The 21221-nt window shown below is 42.4% G+C and overlaps 2 protein-coding genes across 3 annotated transcripts in view; both read right to left on the bottom strand.

Moving 5' to 3' along the window:
* Nucleotides 1-2739: 2739 nt before the first annotated feature.
* Nucleotides 2740-5165, bottom strand: LOC139773990 (protein STIP1 homolog). 2 transcript variants are annotated; one of them, XM_071708877.1, is made up of 5 exons: nucleotides 4986-5165; nucleotides 4542-4751; nucleotides 4269-4422; nucleotides 4103-4203; nucleotides 2740-3985 (listed from the first exon to the last, which is right to left on the bottom strand). In XM_071708877.1, exons 1-5 carry the CDS (start codon nucleotides 5004-5006, stop codon nucleotides 3788-3790), a joined length of 684 nt encoding a protein of 227 aa, XP_071564978.1. In that variant the 5' UTR covers nucleotides 5007-5165; the 3' UTR covers nucleotides 2740-3787. The 2 variants fall into 2 exon arrangements, with proteins under 2 accessions (XP_071564978.1, XP_071564979.1); XM_071708878.1 differs by having other exon boundaries at nucleotides 4814-5165.
* Nucleotides 5166-6197: 1032 nt separating this feature from the next.
* Nucleotides 6198-21221, bottom strand: part of Su(tpl) (Suppressor of Triplolethal) — a 79545-nt gene continuing 64521 nt past the window's right edge. The window contains exons 4-10 of the mRNA XM_071708876.1: nucleotides 20956-21072; nucleotides 19515-19778; nucleotides 19235-19305; nucleotides 18949-19158; nucleotides 17987-18851; nucleotides 17640-17817; nucleotides 6198-17551 (exon numbers count right to left, since the gene is read on the bottom strand). Coding sequence (XP_071564977.1) covers nucleotides 17297-17551; nucleotides 17640-17817; nucleotides 17987-18851; nucleotides 18949-19158; nucleotides 19235-19305; nucleotides 19515-19778; nucleotides 20956-21072 — 1960 coding nt within the window. The 3' untranslated portion in view covers nucleotides 6198-17296. The remainder of the gene's footprint in view (nucleotides 17552-17639; nucleotides 17818-17986; nucleotides 18852-18948; nucleotides 19159-19234; nucleotides 19306-19514; nucleotides 19779-20955; nucleotides 21073-21221) is intronic.

Raw genomic sequence — 21221 nt, forward strand, 5'->3', positions numbered from 1 at the left:
CGCGATTCTACGCGTCATATCGCGCGTGAGAGAGAGGAGCACTCGTGCAGTGACGTCAACGGTTTCGGAATTCCGAGCGTAAAAAACACTCGGCGATTTTCCGCCGTCCTCTTTCTCTTTCTTTCTCCCAGAGATAGGATTTAGAGTATGGAGGATTTACGTCGCGGGTCGGAACGCGCGACGCGAGCTTTGCGTCTAGGACACGCCGAGAAGAGAAACGGTTCTTTTTTTTACTCCGTGAGAACCAAGGACTGCGACGCATCGAAAAATGTCGCGAGTTCGCACGAGCCGCGACACCTGCGGACCCCTTCGGTGTTTTGCGTCGATAACGTCCTCCCACTTCCTATCTGGATTTCTATCGCGACGGAAATGCGCGGACGAGATATCCGCGCGCATCTATTTCCGTGGATTGTATTATCATTCAGCGATTCTCGCATCATCGCTCGCAATAAAAAGGATCTTCGTACGAGTGACGCGCTCGCTCGCGCGCGCGCGCGCGACTCCGAAGCTCCGAGAGAAGTGGCCGAGCCAACTTGAGCCGTTGTCGAGCCACGCTCGCTCTTTCGACTCTTTCGAGCCACGAACGTGAGATATAACTGGACCGGCCCCGCGGGGCCGTACGCGCTACGTGGAGAAAAACCGTGCAGGGGGGATCGAATTGCTGGGACACGCCATTTTGTTCGTACGGGAAAACGCGCAAGATTTAATCAAATCGACGCGCCGAGTAACAAAACAATCCGCGCGACTGTCCGTAGGAAAGCGAATAGTTCCTAAACGGTGGGGAGAGTTTCTCCGTTGCTTTTGCGAAATCGTTCAAAGGGGGAGAAACGTTGGGGAGGGAGCGTCTTATCTCTTTCGTGAAAAAAAAAAAACGGAGCTTGGCGCCGATCGCTGATTTAGCTCGCCTTCGTGAACAATAACTCGGTCGTATTCTCGTCCGCGCATTGTGCTGCGCCTGGTGGTCGCAAAGTCGCACGGCGATCGTTGGTGGACTGAGAGGAGGCAATAATGAACCTGTCTCGATGACCCTTTGCAGATCTACAAGGGAAATTTATGACAATAAATTTGTTGTAATATCTGTTATAAGTTTGTTATAATAATGAACCTTATGGAATGCGCTCGGAGCATCGATTTTCATGCTCCGCCGATTTTGGAAAGTTCAACTTCTCGCGATCGAAGTTTCTCGGATTAGAAATTTTTGGAGTCGCAAAAATCTGGAATCGTGGATATTCAGTATAATATCATCATTATTAATAGGATTGATTAGGTTCTTGTTACAGGTCGCTTATCTTATCGTTAATAATCCTAGTACGATATTGTTATATCATCACGCGATTTAATGACCACGTTCTCGCAGACATTCTCTTGACCGTTACCTTGAATAGACTCAAGTGTGAATGTAAAGGAAAAAAAAATGGCTAGATCGACTCTACCTAGCCTCTTGGTAAGTTATATAGTTGCGGAACAACTCTTTCCAGCACGATAGTCCAGGGGAACTTGATACGGCACACTGTATAGAAGAAGAAGAAGAAGAAGGCTGTATCTTTAGGCGAAGCGGGAAAGACATATAATCAGATGGAACCCGATTAACCGCGCCACGTGGTCCGCGTTGTGGTTTCCCAGACGAAGCGTTGCGTCTTTTCGAGCAGCCTGCGATTCGTGCAAGCGAAATACAAGCTGGTCACGTGCGAGCACGCTTTACGCCTGAGACACCTGGAAACGTGGTTGTCGAAAATTATAACCAATTAAAATAATCCAAATCGTTTTTTTTTTCACGGTTCTAAGCGCTTGGCCTTTACTGCAATATTAACCCCAGGTAGAACAGAAAGTCGCGATGAAGTCGAAATGACGGCAAAGTGACCCTAAAAGTCGTCGTTTTGACATCATTTCGACTTGCTGTTTCTACCTGGGAAATTGCGTGTTGCGTGTGTTAACGACATGTGTTCCATCTTTTGTTTGCTACGCCCTGCGCGAGTCGCGGTCCAATTATTTTTTCTATCCATGCTGCGAACCGCAATAATATGCACGCGAACAAGAGAGAATAATCGCATGTTAGGCTCGCGTACGAGATAGAAAGAGAGAGAAGAGGATATGCTAGCCATACTTGAAAATATAGAAAGCAAAAACCTTGCGAAGTAACAGACAGTTATTTAGAAACAGAAAATGCATCTCATTTATCGGACAGAAGGCTAGACTTACTCCGATATCGTTTTGTAAATTAAACAGAAATATAGTTTTCTTCGCGATATACGTCCACACACACACACACACAATTCTCTTGTTTTTACTCCGAACTGTGTATTGATTATTCTAAAATATTCACACACTACTGTAGAAAGATGTTATTGATTTTTAATTTCGTCATGCTGCGTAGATTTTTCGTGCCGTTATTTATTCCATTTTATATTATTCAGTGATATCATACCTCGTATTGATTTTTTTTAGCTGTTGGCAACTACTTAATTAGCTCTGACAGCTCGTTCCCATTTTATTTTGGGGAGCGTTACTGTGCCCTTCTCGTTTGCAACTTAAAAATATATAACTCAACAAATGAACCGAACACCCCAAAATCGCTCGGTGAATCTTCTTTCACTTCTCGCCCCGTCGCAGCGCGTGCATTTTCGCCGTTTGTTACTTTCCCGTATTGCGTAATACGGGATTGCATGCGAGCGAGACATAAAACACGACAAGTTTCGAAGGACGATGTTTCAGGAGTCGGGCTGCAATATCCATCGACAGTGCGTTTAATTTTATGTTTATTGGGTAACCCATGCGATATTGTAAACCGCGGTTCATAGTTCACTGGCTGCATGTATGCGACATCGGTGCACTCAAATCGGTGGGACAAGTATCGTCGATAACTTATGAACTATAAAGCAAATGTGCTATAAGTATACCTATAGTTCAAATGGTGTTCTTAAATGCTTACAGATATAATATATTCAGTAGATATATATATGTAAGGTTATAAGTAGAGAGTCTTTAGTCTTTTCGAGCTCAGTTGGACGTTGTCCGATATATTTAAATCACATTATTTAAATAATTTCAATTCAACAGATGCTCTACACTCACGTTTAATATATTATAAAGTGCATAAAGCTTAGTAGAAAGACATGCGACACACACACACACACATACGCACACGCAGGCATATTATCTTAATACTATGTTGACACTCTTATACTGTTGTTCTTCGTTGTACAAGACTCAATGTCGAGAAATGCTACTTACTAAGTTTCTGAGTTATAAGGAATGCAAATGTGATGCAAATACGATGTTCTTATACTAGCGTTTCGAATAAATACTTAGAGAATATATGCTTCGTCATAGGTCATGTTACAATTACATATATTGACAATGTATATCTTAATTATTAATTTATGTTTCATCGTAGATATTTTTGCAGTTTTATACAAAATTATTAATCTAAACTATTTATCACGTACTGCGAAGAAACGTAAATAGTAAATTCAACAATAAATTAATCCATTCTTGATACAAATATTGCTTTACATATATAAATGCTTTTATAAAATTTAAAATAATACCGATATGAAACAATAAAAAATAAAATATACCAATGTTTTCAATAGAAAACAGAATAACATTCAACGATAAACATCTAGTCGTAATCAAATATTATTCGCAGCATTTATATTTATAGGTATATTTAACGTCGAAACGTTACTATATCTCTTAATTTAAATTATAGAAAGTGCATTGAAATAAATTATCAAAATAATTATGGTTTTTCTCTGCAGAATCGTTGCCTCTGTTCATTTGTATTTTATCGTACTTTTTTCTTTGTATCGGTGCCTTCTTTTACATAGATATCATCCAATTCATTGACTTGTTGCGAACAGTGAGGAAAGTGTCCTATCAGGGTTGACTTTCTTTGGTGTTTTAGGAAGTAACGAAGTCCCTTTGCGATGCCGAAACCAATCATAGCTATCGACATCGTTAACAACGCCATCAAGAGAGGATGCTGCAGCAGAATATGGAAGAATTATGTCGCGCGTACGACAACAACGGTGAAAGTAATCTAATTATGATTATTACCATTTTGACAAATAATTTAAAAACAGAAAGAACGAATCAATACCGTTAGGGTGGGCTTGTTTGTAAAAACATAGTCGGCGATCACGACCGTAACTCCCAATATAATACCAACGCCAGCTCCAAGCCATGGGATCTGTTGGTCAGCTGTGAAACATTATTTCATTATGTTTCAGTTTTCATAGTTTCCAAGATAACTATGTGCCAAGTACCTCTTCTGTCTTTAATCAACGACCTGGACGCCTTGTTCATCGCCTCTATAATCTTAGGCTCGTTTGGCTGCAAGGTCAGAGCTTTGTTATAAGATTCAAGCGCTTCATTGTAAGAGGAGAGTTTCAGTTCAACCTCGCCCTTCCTAAAGTAACCCTGAAACAGATAAAGAGACATATATCTATTCCTTGCTTTAAAATCAAAGCCTAAAGAAACTAATTTTACTGGATTAGTCCCATTTTGACTGATTTGTACAAAAGTGTCGTTTTACATACTTTGGACCAGTCGGGCTTCAGTTGAATGGTCATCAGAGCATCGTTCAGGGCGTCACGATACCGTTCCATCATTAAGAAGGTGAAGGATCTGTTGCTGTAGAGAGAATAATTCTTTGGATCTAGTTTGATGGCATGCGAGTAATGAAGCATCGCCTTCTGATATTTTTTCTCCCTAACATACGCGTTTCCCTGCTGCTTAAGGTTCTCCACCTGAATAAAGAAAAATGCCTTTATTTCGCGCGCGCATCATATACATCATACATATATAATACCATGTTTGCGTTTGGAGGTTAATGAGAGAAGAACCCGGGCCAACCGGCGTCTCTTGCCATGCGAATAATTGAAAGGTCATCGTAGAGGCGTACGATTTCTCTCTCGGAACCGTTATCTGGTTTATACGACGTTGATAAGCACGACACTGCAAAAAGCTTTGATAAGGCTCACCTCTGCCTCCTGCGCATTCATACTTTCATTCACAGTATTCCTGATTTTCCAGCAAGTAGGCGGAGCCTGAGGCTTTGTCACTCTCGTGATAAAGTCAAGTCAAGTCGACCGATTGAAGGACCCGTCCTCGGGGTGTTTTCTTGATCGAATTGTAACTTCGTCGAGGAGCAGACGAGCACCTGTCATGTCCACCGACACCCCCGGACCCCGGACGGGTGCATGCGCGCGGAGCGGACGTAAAATAAGTGAATCTCAGGCGAATTGCGCATGTATTCCTGTGTCATAATGAAAGCTCTCGTGTAACGAATTTACTCACGGATTTACTCACGGCAATATCGACGATGTTTTATCGCAACTGTAAACAGCGATGCTCCGAATCTTAAGAGCGATTTCGCCCAAACTCCGACTAGCTTTAATTCCGAAAGATTAATCTCCGACGATTAATAATTCAACCGGCAGAATTGCCTAAAGTGAAATTACGCAATTCATCGTTCCCTAATCTAATCTTTCTTTCGGTCTGTTCAACAGGAAATTAATAATTCCACGTTAACAAAAATATTTGATAAGTTAATCGGAGTTTAGTCGAAGTCACCTTGATTAATTTAATCGCCGATTAATTCAACCGGCAGAATTGCCTAAAGCAAAATTATGTAATTCGTCGCATGTAATCGAATCTGTCTGTGCGTTGAATAACAGGAATTTAATAACTCTATAATGTTAACGAAATAAGGCAGATATTACTCGACAAGTTAATCGCCGATCAAGTTAATCGAAGCTATTCGTAACCCATGTCCTTATTACGCTCTTTATTTACGTGCAAATTGTATCTCTGATCGTGCTGTTATGCATATCTTTTTTTAAATATGTAAACGCGAATATTCCAGATTTCTATTTTCATGTCTACGTGACGGTTTCGACCGAACTCCGATTAAACTTATCGAGCAAATATCTGCACGTTTTGCTAACATGGATAGAAAATTATTTTGTTTTGACACGCGCGGAAAGAACGATTAGATTGGACTTATGAATAAGACAGTTTGAAGTTTAACGAGTAATTCTGCCGATAGTATTAGTCGTCGATCAAGTTAATCGAAGTTGGGTCGAAGTAATTTTACACTTTTATTGGAACAGTGGAAAGTTTTATCAAAATAGCCGGGAACGGTGGAAAGAGGAGAACATTCAGGCCGGAGGCGGGGAAAGCAGAGGCGACTCTTTCGTTCATGATTTTAATGTTCGAAATTCTTCATTTCATACAAATTAAGTGTGGGGAGAGTTATAATACAAACTTAAGATATATACATCAATATTTCGTGAAAACTGCTCACAATAGCTATGCAACTTATGTCCGTTAAATCCCGCCAGATCATTCGTATCCTTTAACCGTCTTATTACCTTCTTTTTTTTTGTATGATTTTTTTTACTGCCGTCTAAATTTACCTCGCGTACACTATGCAACAAAACTTGGCAAGTCGTTCGAATAAATATAGTTATTATTTTCTTTCTTATTAATTTTCCGCGATCTTTGCGTTTTTCGGAGTGTTCCCTCTCGGAATCGGAGAATCGGCATTCGAGACCCGCCTCTCGCGTTTCTCACGATCTCGCCTCGCTTTCTCAGGAAGTCACAAATCCGCGGAGAGAGGAATATCTCTCGGATCTCTTCGACGAGATACGCCACGTTCGGACGAGCTCTTTCGCGAGCGAGTCGACGCGCCAGGGTGTTCCTTCGATGCCTAAAATCGTTCGCTTATTACAGGGTGTCCTGGAACTGTCCATCGAATTTTACGCGACAGACGACGGGAATCTGGGACGTCTTTTTGGCGGAAGCTCAACGCGTCGCTGTTCCCGAACGACGATATTAATATTAATAACGAAAAAAATTCTCGTTTGTCGAACGGCCAATATAGTTTCTCAAGTCCAATATATTTTCTCCAGCATTTAATTCTCCAGCATTCTCTTTCGTCTCGGACACCCTGTATATCGCGTACTTCGCCGACGCGACTCCCGCGAGAAATGGACAGAGAGAGAGATTGTTGTTGGGACACTCGCGGAGAGCACGGACGACGAGGCCCTCGCGCTTTCCCTCGCGAGAGGAATTATGTCGCTAATTGTTCGAGAACATCAGAAAATTTTATCCTCCCGCGAGAGGAGAAGGCGCGAGAGCCTTGGCCGCGGATTCGCGTCGCGCGTACGCGGGACGGAAATCGGACCGGATGCGGCCTCGGCGTCGTTCTCGACTCGCTCGCGGGTGAGCTCGCTGCTCCGATCGTATAACCGCGTGGTCGGTACTCACAATTAGCGGGAATTCGACTCGAGTCGATTGACTCGTTAATACAAAATCGAATTAATTCGCCGCGCGCGTACGAGTCGATCGAGGCTCGCCGGCGGAGGCGGTGGCCCACGTTTCCCCCGTGGCGAATCTCGCCCCGTTTTAACAGACCCGCCTTCGATCTACGTTACAAACAATGGTCTCCCCCGCGCGGATAACAAATAGGCGACGCACACACGCACACAACAACAACAACAACAACGCGTAGAAGCCACTCGGGCCACTTTGTTCCCTCTCACTCTCGCGCGACACCCAATCGAATTCAACGCAAACTGGAAGATTAACAACGACGAAGGTTTAGATCGTTAAAAAAGGAAATTATGTACAAATTAAATTAGCGTAACAAAAAAAAAAGAGAGAAAAACAGAGAGAAACGCCGGAGACGGGAAAACTCGCCGATTCTCCGCGCTCGAGAGCCGCGGTCCCAATATATGTACACGTCTCCTCCTCGCGAGCGAGACCACGTGTTATCCGGTACATTCGCCGCGTATAAATCGCTGCAAACCCACGGACAGACAGACGGACGGATCCATCTGCTGACACGCACGCATCACGAAGACACATCGCTTCTTTACGCACTCAACGCATCGCAGTTTGTCGTCGTCGATTTCATCAACGCGAATTATCGTCGCATTATCGTGTCGACTCGCCCTCCCTTTTTCTCTCCCTCCCTCTCCCACCCTTTGTCTTGCCTTTCCGTCTTGTCACTGTTATCGTCACTCATTCTTCATTTTTTTTTGTCGCGTGGCTTTTTTCCCCGCGCTTTTTTCTCAATGCACGATTCTCGAATAAACAGAAGCACGAGCACGGCCCGGGTTCGGGGACAAGGGGGCCCCGCGTGGAACGCGACAAAGGTATACGTTATTCCGGCGAAACCGTGAAATGCATCGTGTCGATACGCGAGGGAGGACATCGAAAAGTTTGAACGATGCGCGATTGGCCCCGAAACTGGCCAGAGAGCTCGTAAGTTCGCGGTGCACCTAGGCGATATATTTGGGGGGGGGGGGGGAGTTTATGGCAGAGATATCGGGGTGTAGAGTTCGGATTCAAAGGTGGATTTTGAGGTCGAGAAAATGGAGCACGGGAAACCAGGCACCTCTCATGTGGCGACAAAAGCGATGGAATAAATATTAGCCGAGACCCCCCTTCCTCATCATGTTAATTTTACGTTCCACCGACATCGACGTTGACATCTTTTTTCCGAATTGCTTTCGTTTGAGATAAGACAATAAAAAATTGACGATGCAAAAAACTACGTAGGAGACTTGAGGAAAAATCGATATCAGCCACGGGTTTTCACGTTACGCTAAATACAAGGTAGAAACTATCAAAATCCCACTCGAGTAGAACTCGTAGCTGCACGGTTTTTGCTGCGCATGCAGCAAAGAGAAAGAGAGAGAGAGAGAGAGAGAGAGAGAGAGCTACTTTTAGGACGGAAACGAAAGGAATACATCTGGGAAGTAAGGCTGGATTTCGATCTGAACTCCTAGGATCGTTACAATCGAACGTGAAGAAGACAGGAACATTCTAAACAGTCCTTAGGAAAGTCGCGCCCGGAAGTCGTCTCGCGAGCGCGGCGATTGCACAAAAATCGAAGACACGATCGAGAAGGCCGACGGTGATAAACGTCGCGGAAGGGAAGGCGCGAGGAAGAGGGAGACGGAGAAAATAGACGCGACTGGATGAAACTCTCCGATTTACCCTCCATAAATTACACCTAATGTATAATTAAAAGGGCTAATTAAATAATTAGATTGCCGTTGCGCGGAATGGAGTATACGGGATGGCCACAGCCTAAGTCTTAGTTTAAAACCTAATCTCGCCCGGGGGGTCGTAACGTGGTATATATATATATACGACGCGGAATACGACGGATAACGCGAGCAAATTTTCGTCGACGAGAGCTCCAAGTGTCATCGGAGAGTCAACGAGGAAAATCTGCGGTTCCCCGATCCGCGCGATTTTCCCGGGGAGGCACACGGGGACGGGGGTACGGCGCGTTCCACGCGGGCGGGAACCCCGAAAGCGGGCCTGCAAATCTTTTTCCTTGCTAACAATAAAGTTCCTCTTTATTCGCATTTTCGCTTTGTATACTTTAATTAGTGAATATAATATATATATATATATAATATTTATATATATGTATAGGTAATAATTGCAAATACAACTATGTAATGAATATACGAGCCTTTGTCAGGGGGAGCAATGCAGTCGTCGTCAATAAAAGTCACGGGGTGTACATTGTATATATACCTATACATGCAAATATCGAGTCGCCCGGTCGTCATCGTAATAATCATCATCATCTCTATCGCTCTGTTTCTTTCTCTCTCACACTCTCGCATTCTCATATTTATATGCACGTATACGTACGTGTATATATATATATATATATATACATACACACGTATATAAGTCCACTCTTTTTTTTTCTCTCATCGTTCTATCCACTTTTGCTCTCGCGTGTGATCGGTACTGAAAACGTAAGACTATCTTCTCGCGGTCCTTAAGTCACAATTGTCAGTCATCCGGAACGCAACTTAAGTTTCCTTCCGTTTCTATACATATTTTTTTAAGCACTTACAAAATATCCCTTCGCTCCTCGACTCGGCACGCGGCGATCGATCTCGTCTTCTTCCATCATTCGGCGGCGATCGATGACGCGGAAGAGCGCGGCTCGCTTCCGCCGATCTTCCGCGTCGAGATCGCATCGCGTTCACCGAATTGGCTCCTTTCTTGGAAAGAACCATTTTCTTTTTTTCCGACGAATACGTCTTCTTAATTCTTTTTAAGACTAAAAATCAGTCTAAAAAATTTTGACGATTAAGTCAGGAAGAATTTTTATATTCAGTCGGAGGACACAAGTTTACCTCGGGCGAGTATGGGCTTTGAAAGCTCAACGAGATCAATCTCTAGCGCGTGCCGTGGACTATTTCTTATTTTGATATAAATTTACAACGGGGGTAAAAATGCGAGTTACGAATCGATCGAACATTATATATCGTTGAAATGTCGAACGATCTGTGCTTGCTCGCTCGTCTCTTCGTTCTTCTTCGTTCTCTCCTTCGCGATTCGCTTTAATCTCTAAGGCGCCTTTTCAGTCAACACGCAAATCCCTACGGGCCTCACTTCTGCCTCGGGCCCTCGCGATTTCTTCATATTTAATGTCGCGTCAACCCTTTATCTACGGATGCTCTGTCTATCAAATCTGGTAGGAATCTTCTCTCACATAATTGAACGAAATTATATAATCCAGTGACTTTTCCGATATCTTACACAAGCATTTTTTCATAATTATATATATAAATATACATATAAATATATAAACGTTTATATTTTTATACATATATGTGTATGTCAGAAGAATTTCATGTAATTAATTTTTTTTGTAAAATCCCTAAAGAATCCACAAAAGACCGGGATTGTGGAATGAATAAAAATTATTAATATAAATATAAATATAATTTATAAATATAAGTTTATGATTATATTTATATCTATAAATATATAAATTAATAATTTCATAAGTTATTAATTTCAATTCACAATTTTGCTGACAAAGTCTAGGATTTTGCAAAGCGACAGATGTGAGGCACCAACGGGCCGTAGACAGAGGGTTAACGTCTTCTTTTCTTCAAGAGAAAAAAACTTAACGCGTGTCGTCGCGCGCATCATCTCGGTGCACGGGCGAATTATATTATTACGAAGTTTCCTAGCAACACATCACAGTCAAAAAGCATATCGCTACGTGACGAACGGAATTCTCATTCCGTTACGCGGTGACTCTGTCGAGCGCGGCGCGAGGAAAAACAAGAAGGGGGAAACAGGAGTGCTTACCGTCGTGAAAGCGGCGGGTTTCTGCGAAAACGGTAAATATTTAGCAGCGACGAAGAGTGAGTTTCGTTGTTCGTGCGCCCCTTTACAGCTGCGAATTAGCTTTCGCGAAAACCGCTAACAACCGCTGAAATTTACGGCGAAACGCGAACAGGATGGAGGTTGTAGCGCGATCGTGCGACATTATTGACCGGAATCTTCGTCCCCTCGACAAGAAGAGGAGGAAGAAACGTCGCGCGACGATTTCAAGACAGCTGAAAGATAGACTCGAGTCCCTGTACCGAGGGCGATATTGCGATGAAAGACCTGTAGTAGCTGCCACGTGCTTTCCTCGACGATTTTCTCGAACTGGAAAAGGCCGGCTGACAGACCCTTCCCTTATCGTCGAAATGCGGAAAGCGAGTCTCCGGTTTCTTAACTCGATCCTCTCTTACATCGGAGACATTCCAGTCGACGATACCCCGGGAGAACAGAATGATGTAAATTTGACCAATATGACGTGAAATTGACATCATTTTGACTTTTCTGCTCTACTTGGATACCTGCACGAGGACAGGACTCCCGTAAAAGAAGAATAAATACTCGTAAAATGATATGTCGCGATTGAGGTCTTCCATCAGTGTCCGAATCGGATTCGCAGCTAATGATTCCGAGATATGCTGCTACGAACGATTGTTGCCGAATAGATGAATTTGCCTCTCTCGTCGTAACATTCCGTACGGAATGTTAGGATCATAAGCAACTCGCGAAAACTGGGAGTTTGTCAAGTAATCACTTCGGCGAGACCGAGTGTTTTGAGACCTTTTTCTGGGAGTACGTGTCTTCCTGTTAACTCGTTCGGAAACGCGGAGAGAATGACCCGAAACACCTGCGAAGGAATGCAGTCGGAGAAATCACGAAAAAAATGATGATAGCGACTCGCCGAGGAATTCAATTAAGTGAAAACTCGATCATTACGAGAAAAGACACCTTCCCGACAATCCCGAGTTCACGTCGCCCCCCCGGGAAAGTTCTGCGAACGTGCGAGATTGCCTGCTCGAGGATTTCGAGAGATTGGATGGTTGATTCCCCGACTGTGATGGGGAAAAAAATAGACGAAGCGAGAGAGGGAGAGACAAAACTCGAGGATGTCCATCTAACTTTTAATCTCCCTTAATCCCGGCACTTATTACACTTATCCGCGACTCGAGTCCAACCGATTAATCTCGGTAATTTCATTGCCGCATTATCGAGAAGAAAACCGCGAGTTCTCGAGGTCGAAACCTGTATATATATATATATATATTTCCCTATCAGCTTTGCACATACCATTGAGAGATAATGCACGTGAGATTATGCTACAAATGTGTATGTATGTGGGTGTGTGTACACTTATGTGTGCGTGTTATATACGGTAATTCACGCTTCGCTAATATTGGCACTTGGTTTTCGTGTAGAGCTTTTTTTTCGTTTTCATTCAACAAGTCGAGAGACAGTGAGAAAGAAGCGTGAGGCAGAATGAGAGGGAGACGGGAGTTCGAGCGTCATTTGGACCTTTTGAGCATGGACACGATCGCGTCTGCGAAGCGTCGCTCATCCGAACACGGACGGAGCACGACTCGATGACGTCTAGGGTGATTCCGGAGGCAGTATCGAGCGTGTACGATGACACGCGTTTAGAAATAAGGGCACTGATCTTTCGCTCGATGCGTCGTCGCGACTCGCGACTACCAACTTATCCGGCTATCTGGACGTTGAACAAACACCGTGGATGTCGCATCTTAACGAACGAACCCAGCTAGTAGAAAATTCTAAAAGACATCTTAAAAACATCACAAAGACGTCTAAAAGACGACATAATTTTTCAGACGTCTTTTAGAAGAGCTTCTGCTGGCTGGGAAGTGGGACTCCAATCTAATTGTAAGTTACAGAAGAGGAACAACGTCTGTCCGCCGTGATCGGCGACTCGAGAGGAGAATCTCTCCTTCAATAGAATCGAACAATCTCCCCTTACCCCCCTCCCCGTGATTGACGGGACTATTTTCTAGCATAAGTTTTGATTCTCTTTCGCGGAACGAGTATATTTGTGCGAGATTATTTCCGTATAAAACCGACGTGTTCGTACATCCGGCGAACCGAGTGTATCGCGCGATCTTGCTCGTTCTGTCAAACGATCGAGAGAGAGAAAGAGAGAGAGAGAGTAATAACGCCTTTTTCTTTCATTTGGAGAACAGCGATCTCCACTAACGATTATCTTTCCTCGCGAAACGACAACGGAGTGACGATAATTAAGGTGCGAGAACGTTAAACGCTAAGCACGGCATTAAGAGCACTTACTTTCGCAAGAGCGCAACTAACGTGGGTCGACGCTTGGGTCGTTTTGAGTTCAAGGGTGGCGACGAGCCCGAGAGAAACCGGCCTGTTTACGCTTGTAGTTTAAGTTAAGTCGCGCGAGTTACACGTATCGCGATTCGATCGGTAATATTACCGTATTTCCTATTATTTGAACATCGTTTCGGTTTCAGTTTCTTTGGCACTGTTTACATTTTTTCATTCCGGCCGGGTTTAGACGATCGATTTGTCGGTCGACGGAGGACGAGAGCGTTTTAATCGAACGTGCTTGTTGAAGCTCAAGTAATAACTCATAGCTAACGGAGAGAACACCGCCTACCGATTTACAACGTAATCGTAGCGAAAGTTATTTACAAGTGATACAATTTACAAAGGGCACTGACTGGTATAACGTGGTAACTACTGAAAAAAAAAAAAACGTCCGATTCTCGGCCGCGAGTCTTTATCGAAACATTTTATGCACCAGTATCGAACTTTTTGTACGACATAGCGTTATCAGGGCAAAGCATTAACGCCGAGCTGATAAAAGTCGTCGAAACAGCGAGTATAAATAAAAACGCTGATATTAATATTTATTTCTTTTCCATCTTCTTTTGCATTTTTAAATGCAAAAGAACTCTCGAGTAGAAAAACAAAAATTTATATCTATAATTATGAATATGATGATTCAACCGGTTCCTTCATCTTTAAAGATCGATAAAAATTCCGATTATATTCGAATTTGCGGTCAATTACCTGCACACGCATATTAATACTGGTGCAATATACATATAAATATTTAGATGAGGAAATACGTTGTTTTATTAATGCGGCTTGACGTAATGTTATTGTTCAACGCTGTGTCATACGTTCAATTAGGGCAAAGTCCCTTCTTTTCTTCGTATACAATATTTCCCGACATTTCGCATAAAGACTCTAACCGAGATATCCTATGACCTATCCTAATACATCTGACCTCGTATATTACGCGTTCTTAAAAAGAGTTCGCATGGTGCAATGCGCGTTGTAACATTACGTGAGATTATTTATATCTACAATGACTTTCGCAATGTGTCGTATTGCACAACTACAAGAGAAATTCTATAATATCGCTGTTTTGTAATAAAAAGTTCATTCAATAACAACGAATTTTTTAACATTTTTATTATATGTATGTGTGTGTGTGTGTGTGTGTATATATATATATATATATATATGTTTATATATATACTATATATTAATCAATTATAAATAACTAGACGTTATAAAACAAAGAGAAATCGATAAACAACCCGGAATCATTCAATATTCAAGCAGTTGTCCCGGATCTGTGAACTCAACAGCATTGAGTAATAATACAACTATTGCGTGTTCATTGAACCGTATATATGTATCAAAAAGAGAGAGAGAGAGAGAGAGAGAGAGAGAGAGAGAGAGAGAGAGAGAGAGAGAGAGAGAGAGAGAGAGAGAAAGAAACGTAACTTGTTAAACGACATTCTAATTTGTTCTATTGCTGATCGTAAGTCGTTTAAATTTAATAACATCGCGATAATTCTATGAATGTGCTCAGGAACAACGTAATAGGAGGAAAAAAGATCGCGAACGCGGTAATGATAAAATTTCTCAAAAACACGTAATACAATTCGTTATCAACATATTCGGCAGACCGTTTTTATATCTAAAACCTCTCGTAAGCATTTTACGCACCTGACAAACGTGCCCTCTTTCCTTTATATTCACGGCTCGACGAATGGCTTCGGGCAAATAATTTGCCGTCGTAAAAAATGTGTTAATGAGCAATAAAAAGACTAGGACCGTCCGGAGGAAGTAACGTCGCGTACCGGAGTTAATCGTTTAACGCGTATTAAAACGTATAGAATGTTTAGTCAATCGTTAAAAAACTGTCAGGCGCTTTGGAATTACGCTAACTTTCGTAGAAATGCGAATAAAACAATAAAATGACGAATTTAAGAATGCTAAACTCGTGTTACAAAAATTTTGGAAATTACGTTTGTTGCAATACATACATTTGTGAAATATAACAAATTCGTTTGACACTATATTGGATATGTAATCTATTTGCACATACTCGAGTGGATAATTTTCAATGATATTTTGAGTACGATAGATTAGTCAAATAAAGTATTAAAAAATTTGGCACCATGGATTTCCGTGCAAATTCAATCGAAAAGATCGACTGGAAATCCTATCGCAATGTACTCAATGTATGCAGATATCTGCAAGTTTTTTATCCGTTTGAATAATAATATAATAACAACAATAGCAATAATAATAATTACGAATAATATTAATAGCAAAAATTACAATATAATTGTTAATTATAATAATTAAACAAAGATATTCTTTACATGGATTATTATGAAACTGTACACAACATATGATATTGTCGTTTAGTAATTATTAATGATTGACAATTATTATAAAAACTATGTTTCGTATATTAGTCTTTTTTAAAATTTTCCTTTTTTTTACAGAAAAACCGTTATCGCACTGCGCCGAACGCTTCTTCCCTTATTTCTCAACAATTAAAATTTAAAAATCATAAAAAAAACTAGCATAGCGTAGGTATATGCCCCGTCTTTTTAAGATCAAAATCGCTATGGGATCGAGATGATTTGGCTTTTAAAATGGATTCACTAGTTTACGTGACTTTAAATCATATATGATACAATTTCATCTGCTTGAGTTGTTATTTTGCGCGGTCGAACAATTTCTTTTGCTTCTTTTTTCTTTTCCCTTAAGGCTGCTTATCGTGTCTCGGTTCTTGTCAACCGACCATACCTATTAGATAATCAATACGCTATCATTAAGAACGTATGAGCGAAGGAAAAAAAGAACGAAGAAGTAACAAAGAATCTTAAAATCACGAAGTACCACGGTCTCTCTCTCACATATAGGAAGGTAACCCGTTATTTTTTTTTCCAAGTCCTTTCTCAAGTTGCGACGAGCAACGCACGAATCGCGCGCGAGAGGATTCGTGCCAGCTCATGGATAAAATGTACGCATGTATATGTTATGTGTCTTGCGAGCCAGTTTTCTTTCCTCCTTCCGGCGGACAAAAAGAAACCCGGACGTGGCACGCGGTAAGCCTTATTATCTCTTGGACCCTCTTCTCACAATCATATCATTTTTTTTGTTTCTTTTCTTTTATTTACGTACTTCTTAAAGTGGACGACACTTGTGGACGTGCGCACGGTAAGTAACTTATTACAGAGTTTAACTACTTTTTTTCCCGTTGCGCCTTCTCTCTTCGATTTTTTACAATATCTTCCTCAGTCGTCACGGGACCAGCTTTAAAATCTCGGTATGTCCCCGTACAATTTTATATTTCGCTGATCGTCAGAATGCCCTTATCTCCATTTCTCTATGGATTTTCGCACAGGCACAGGTATTTCTCTTGTTTGCCTATCTCTTGAATGTAACTCGATTGTCGTCAGCCTTCACCACGCAAGTATTAGAATTGGTCGAAGTCGGCGCGCGAATCTTACCGTGATGATGAGAATCGGCGAGGTCGTCGCCGTCGTAGAAATCGTCGCGATCGTTGGCTCTTGCAGCGGAGACGTAAAGAGAATTCGCAGGAAGAGTATTTCGCGTACGGTGTATATTTATCATTGCGAAATGCTTTATGATAAATATTGTACACGAGATCGTGCAACTTCGAGCCATTTAGAGTCACTTGATTTTTCGGCGATAGAACACAGGAACCACGTGGACCGTGAAAGATCAGCCTTAGAACTTGCCGAGAAAATGCAGATTCTATGGCAACGTTGACAGTACCGAAGAAGAGGAGAGGAATAAGAGGCGGTTTTTTCAGTTTATGTCAGTAATGCCGATTGTTGATACCCCCGGTGTTGTTGCTGCCGTTATTCATGGAGTTAGTGGTGCTAATTATACCACTATCAATGGTATTCGCAGTCGATATCCTGTCGGCGGCGTGCTCACTGTCGTATTCTAAGATCAGTCGTTTTATATGGCTCAGCTTATTGTGCAGATAGTCGAACCGTTCCTTCGTCTGCTGATACACTCGATCCTGCTTAGTTTTCTTGTACTCACAAAATATCTGTTCCCTGGTTTCCTGAAATAAAAGAAAAACACCATATGAGCGTCCTCGTCCATTTGTTTGACAAATGCGATCGTTTATGATAGAAGAAACAGCATAATACCTCGCTCTCGATCACATTGCCCGATTTCTTTTGACTTTGTAATAATTGATACAAATGCCTGAAGCGATTCGCGACTACGAGTACTTCGGAGTGCAACCTGCGATATTCGTCGTAATTGCTGTAGAATTCCTCTTTGTAACGCCTTTTCTGTTCCGGGCTGCTTATCGTTGTATATTCCCTGAAGAAATTATTTTACATAAATATTGCATCAATCGACAAGTTATGACAAGTTATTATATGTTAAATTAACTCGTAACGACTTATGGAAAGAATGTCTAGTTTTTCGTTGGCTATTTGAAACTATTACCGCGCATTAGTAATTAATAACACAGCTAACGTGTACTCACGTGCGATAGTCGAGATATTGTCCGGTGCTTCCCAGCCTTTCAAACTCATCAATCGGCAGCGAGATTGTGGCAGTACCATTGGCGTTATCGACATAAGTAGGAGCGCTGTTAGAAGTTTCACCGTAGATAGCCGCATCATTCGCTGCATTACTCCTATTCCTGAATTCCCTCTCTCTGTTTCTTTCTTCTCTCGCACCTCGACTCCTATCGCTCCTATCTCTCCTATCAAAGTGCACGTCGATCAAGCTGCCCCCGGCAATTCCATTAGCTATAACACCACCGTCGTGTCCATGCCCGTGGTTGCCCCTTTCACTATCACTAGGCGACAACGGCGTCAAGTACGATGATCGATTGGAACCGCTTGGCACCGCGGTGACGGCGGCAGCGACGGCGACATCGCTGTAGATGTTCCCAGTACCCCGTAGAATATCACTGTTTGCTGTCCTTTCGGGTCGGTAATCAACGCGGCTGCTGTTGCCGCGTTCACGCTGCGATTGTTGCCTCAATTCCCAACCGTCGAAACTGCTACCGCCGCTGTTACTATTACTACCACCACCACCACCACTATTGCTGCTACTACAACCACTATTAACGCTGGTGGTACGATTAACGATACGGTCGCCACCGGCGGTTGCACTAACACCACTGTTATTACTATAACTGCCGCTGCCAGACACCCTTTCGCCGGCGGGGATAAAGGAGATAGGTTCGGGTCTCTTATAATGCGATATCCGCGGTTTCTTCGTCGTTAATCCGTCGCTACCCTGGTAATATCCTGGTCTCTTATTACTAACCAAATTGGGCGGGGGTGCCGTGATGGCCGGCGGTGAGCCCGCATGAATGGAATTGGGTGATTGACCGCTGCCTAAGAGTGTAAACATATGCAAAAAATGTGTTATTTAAAATAAAGTTTCGTATTCATGTATGTAAATAGGCGTGCTGATAGCGAGTAGTACACGTACCACTGGAACCACCGTCGCTCGAGCCAGGTGGCGTGAGGTTCTGAGGTTTCCGCCTCCTCAGCATTGTCCTTTCCTGCTCGGTATAGAAAGGCCAATCCTCCTGCACGTCGTTCCAGATGTGCCTGTTCAGGTGATACGTGTTATCACGCATGTAAGCCACTTGCTTCAGGATCATCGGCATGACGGATCGCTCTCGGTCCCTCAAGCCCTCTGGAATTTGTCGACGTATTAATATCAACGATCGATTATTCCGACAAGTTGAGAAAACATTCAGATCTCATCTTACCCTTGTTGATGCGATCGTAGAGTTCGGGCTTCTTGTAGGGCCTCAAAGCAAGGACGTGGATAAGTCTTTCCCTATTGCATAGAAAAAATGCAAAATATATCAAAAATCTATCTATGACGAGAAACATCAAAACCTTTAATAAATTTCCTTTCTATTTGTATTTCATTGAGAATTTTTTAGCCTCTGTGTCATTGATCTAGCGCGGAAGATTGTTTCTCGGTCGTTTCTCTATTTTTTTTTTATCGGAACTTGACTTATGCTCTTATATCAATGCACTTACTTAAGTGGCCTGCGCATAATGTCGGAAATTTTTTTCTCCAGATTGCGAGCCGCCGCTAGATGGTTACTACTATTACTATTACTACTACTATTAGCGATCGGCTTGTTGGTTGAAGCTTTGGGCTGACTATTGCCGGAAGTTGGAATGCTCGTCGTGGATTCCCGATGCCTTGCATACGATGACGGAGGAGGTATTGTCCTTCCGGTTCCTTTCACTTTCACCTTGCGTCCGATATCTGGACCGTTCGCCTTGATCACCCTGGTGCTGAAAGACATAAATTCTATTAAGATAAACAAAAATGTATGCATAAGATTCTAATGCGCTAATTATCTAATTAAGCAATATTTAAAAAAATGGAAAAGAACAATTAAAATGTAAAAAAATGAAGAGCACATTCGTATTTTTATTTTTGATATCTAAAATTACTCGAAATATAAGAGACATTTATATATTTCTAACACATTTATTTGTTAATTTAGAGGAAATATAGCAACATAATCTATTTCATCTCGTCATACGGCAAACATAACACATTCATAAACAAAATCTCCGATTTTCGTTGTGTATTTATAAACAAAACGGTCTCTGCAATTAATGCAATTTGCAGCATCGCTGACATAGGGGTCCGATCGATTGGCTGGTTATGCAATTTTCTTTGGCGTTGACCGCGCGTAAGCGCGCGCCGCGATAAAGCACCGCAACGGTGAAGAGAGGCGGAAAAGGGTTTTACCCGTGATGAAATCGCACTTGTGAGGCGCTCTTAGCCTTGGCCGTGACGAGCGAAGACGACTAAACAAATTAGCCGACGATGCGGATCCGTCAGACGAGAGCGCAAAATCTCACGCGTATTCGAACCATGCGGCTGACAATTGCAAAGTGTACAGTTCCGAATATTCGCCTGTTTGCGAAAATTTGGAGAAACAATCGTCTGTGTTTTCTGACAAATATTAGTATTTTTTTTCATCATTTATTCTGCAAAACAGACGCGAATATTCGTCTCCGTAATGCGAACGTATCATTCGCGTGTCTCCGAATTTTTCGAAAATCCCTGGGTATTTTTGTTCGATTTACAAATAACGCAAATCATATCCGCGTGCTATCCAAGGTACATCCTCGGGCGCGCGATTTTCTGCGAATTCTCGCGACATCCCGGCGACGAGTAAACTGCGTACGCGCACGACGAGGTTCCCTCATAAATTCCTTCGTGAATCGCGCGAACATCCGTTAGAAGACCGTATCTACGGGCGAAAGTTTGTAAGAGTAGGGCCACACGAGGCGAGAATTATTTACGGTTCCGCGGCGACCGTGGGCGTCTCGGAAGGAAAGTCCTGAAAATGGAGAGAAGGAACGCGGTTCGCGTTCCTTTGCCAAAAAAAAGAAGGACCTTTCGCCCGGAGGATCGAACGGCCGTATGTACCGCACCTCAAGGGAGCATTCTTACCATTTGTTCTTGTTATTCTCCTCGGCGACCGCCATTCTGTGCCTGGTGGTCTCGTAAACGTCATCGTTTGCCTGTATCCGCATCTTGTACGGTATAGTGCCGAGGCTCTCGAGGCTTCTACAAGAAGAGAAATAAGAAGGTAATAAGAGGATAAAAACAAGGTAATGAGAAGACAATAAGAATCGAGCTGAGAGGCAATTCTTTAAGCAATTTGACTCGCAGCTTTGTTCTGATATTAAGCAGATAAACAAGAATACGAGATCCAA

The sequence above is a fragment of the Temnothorax nylanderi genome, unplaced genomic scaffold (assembly GCF_030848795.1).
Source record: "Temnothorax nylanderi isolate EJ_2023f unplaced genomic scaffold, tnyl_v1.0 TNYL_tig0072_pilon, whole genome shotgun sequence".
Classification (NCBI taxonomy): domain Eukaryota; kingdom Metazoa; phylum Arthropoda; class Insecta; order Hymenoptera; family Formicidae; genus Temnothorax; species Temnothorax nylanderi.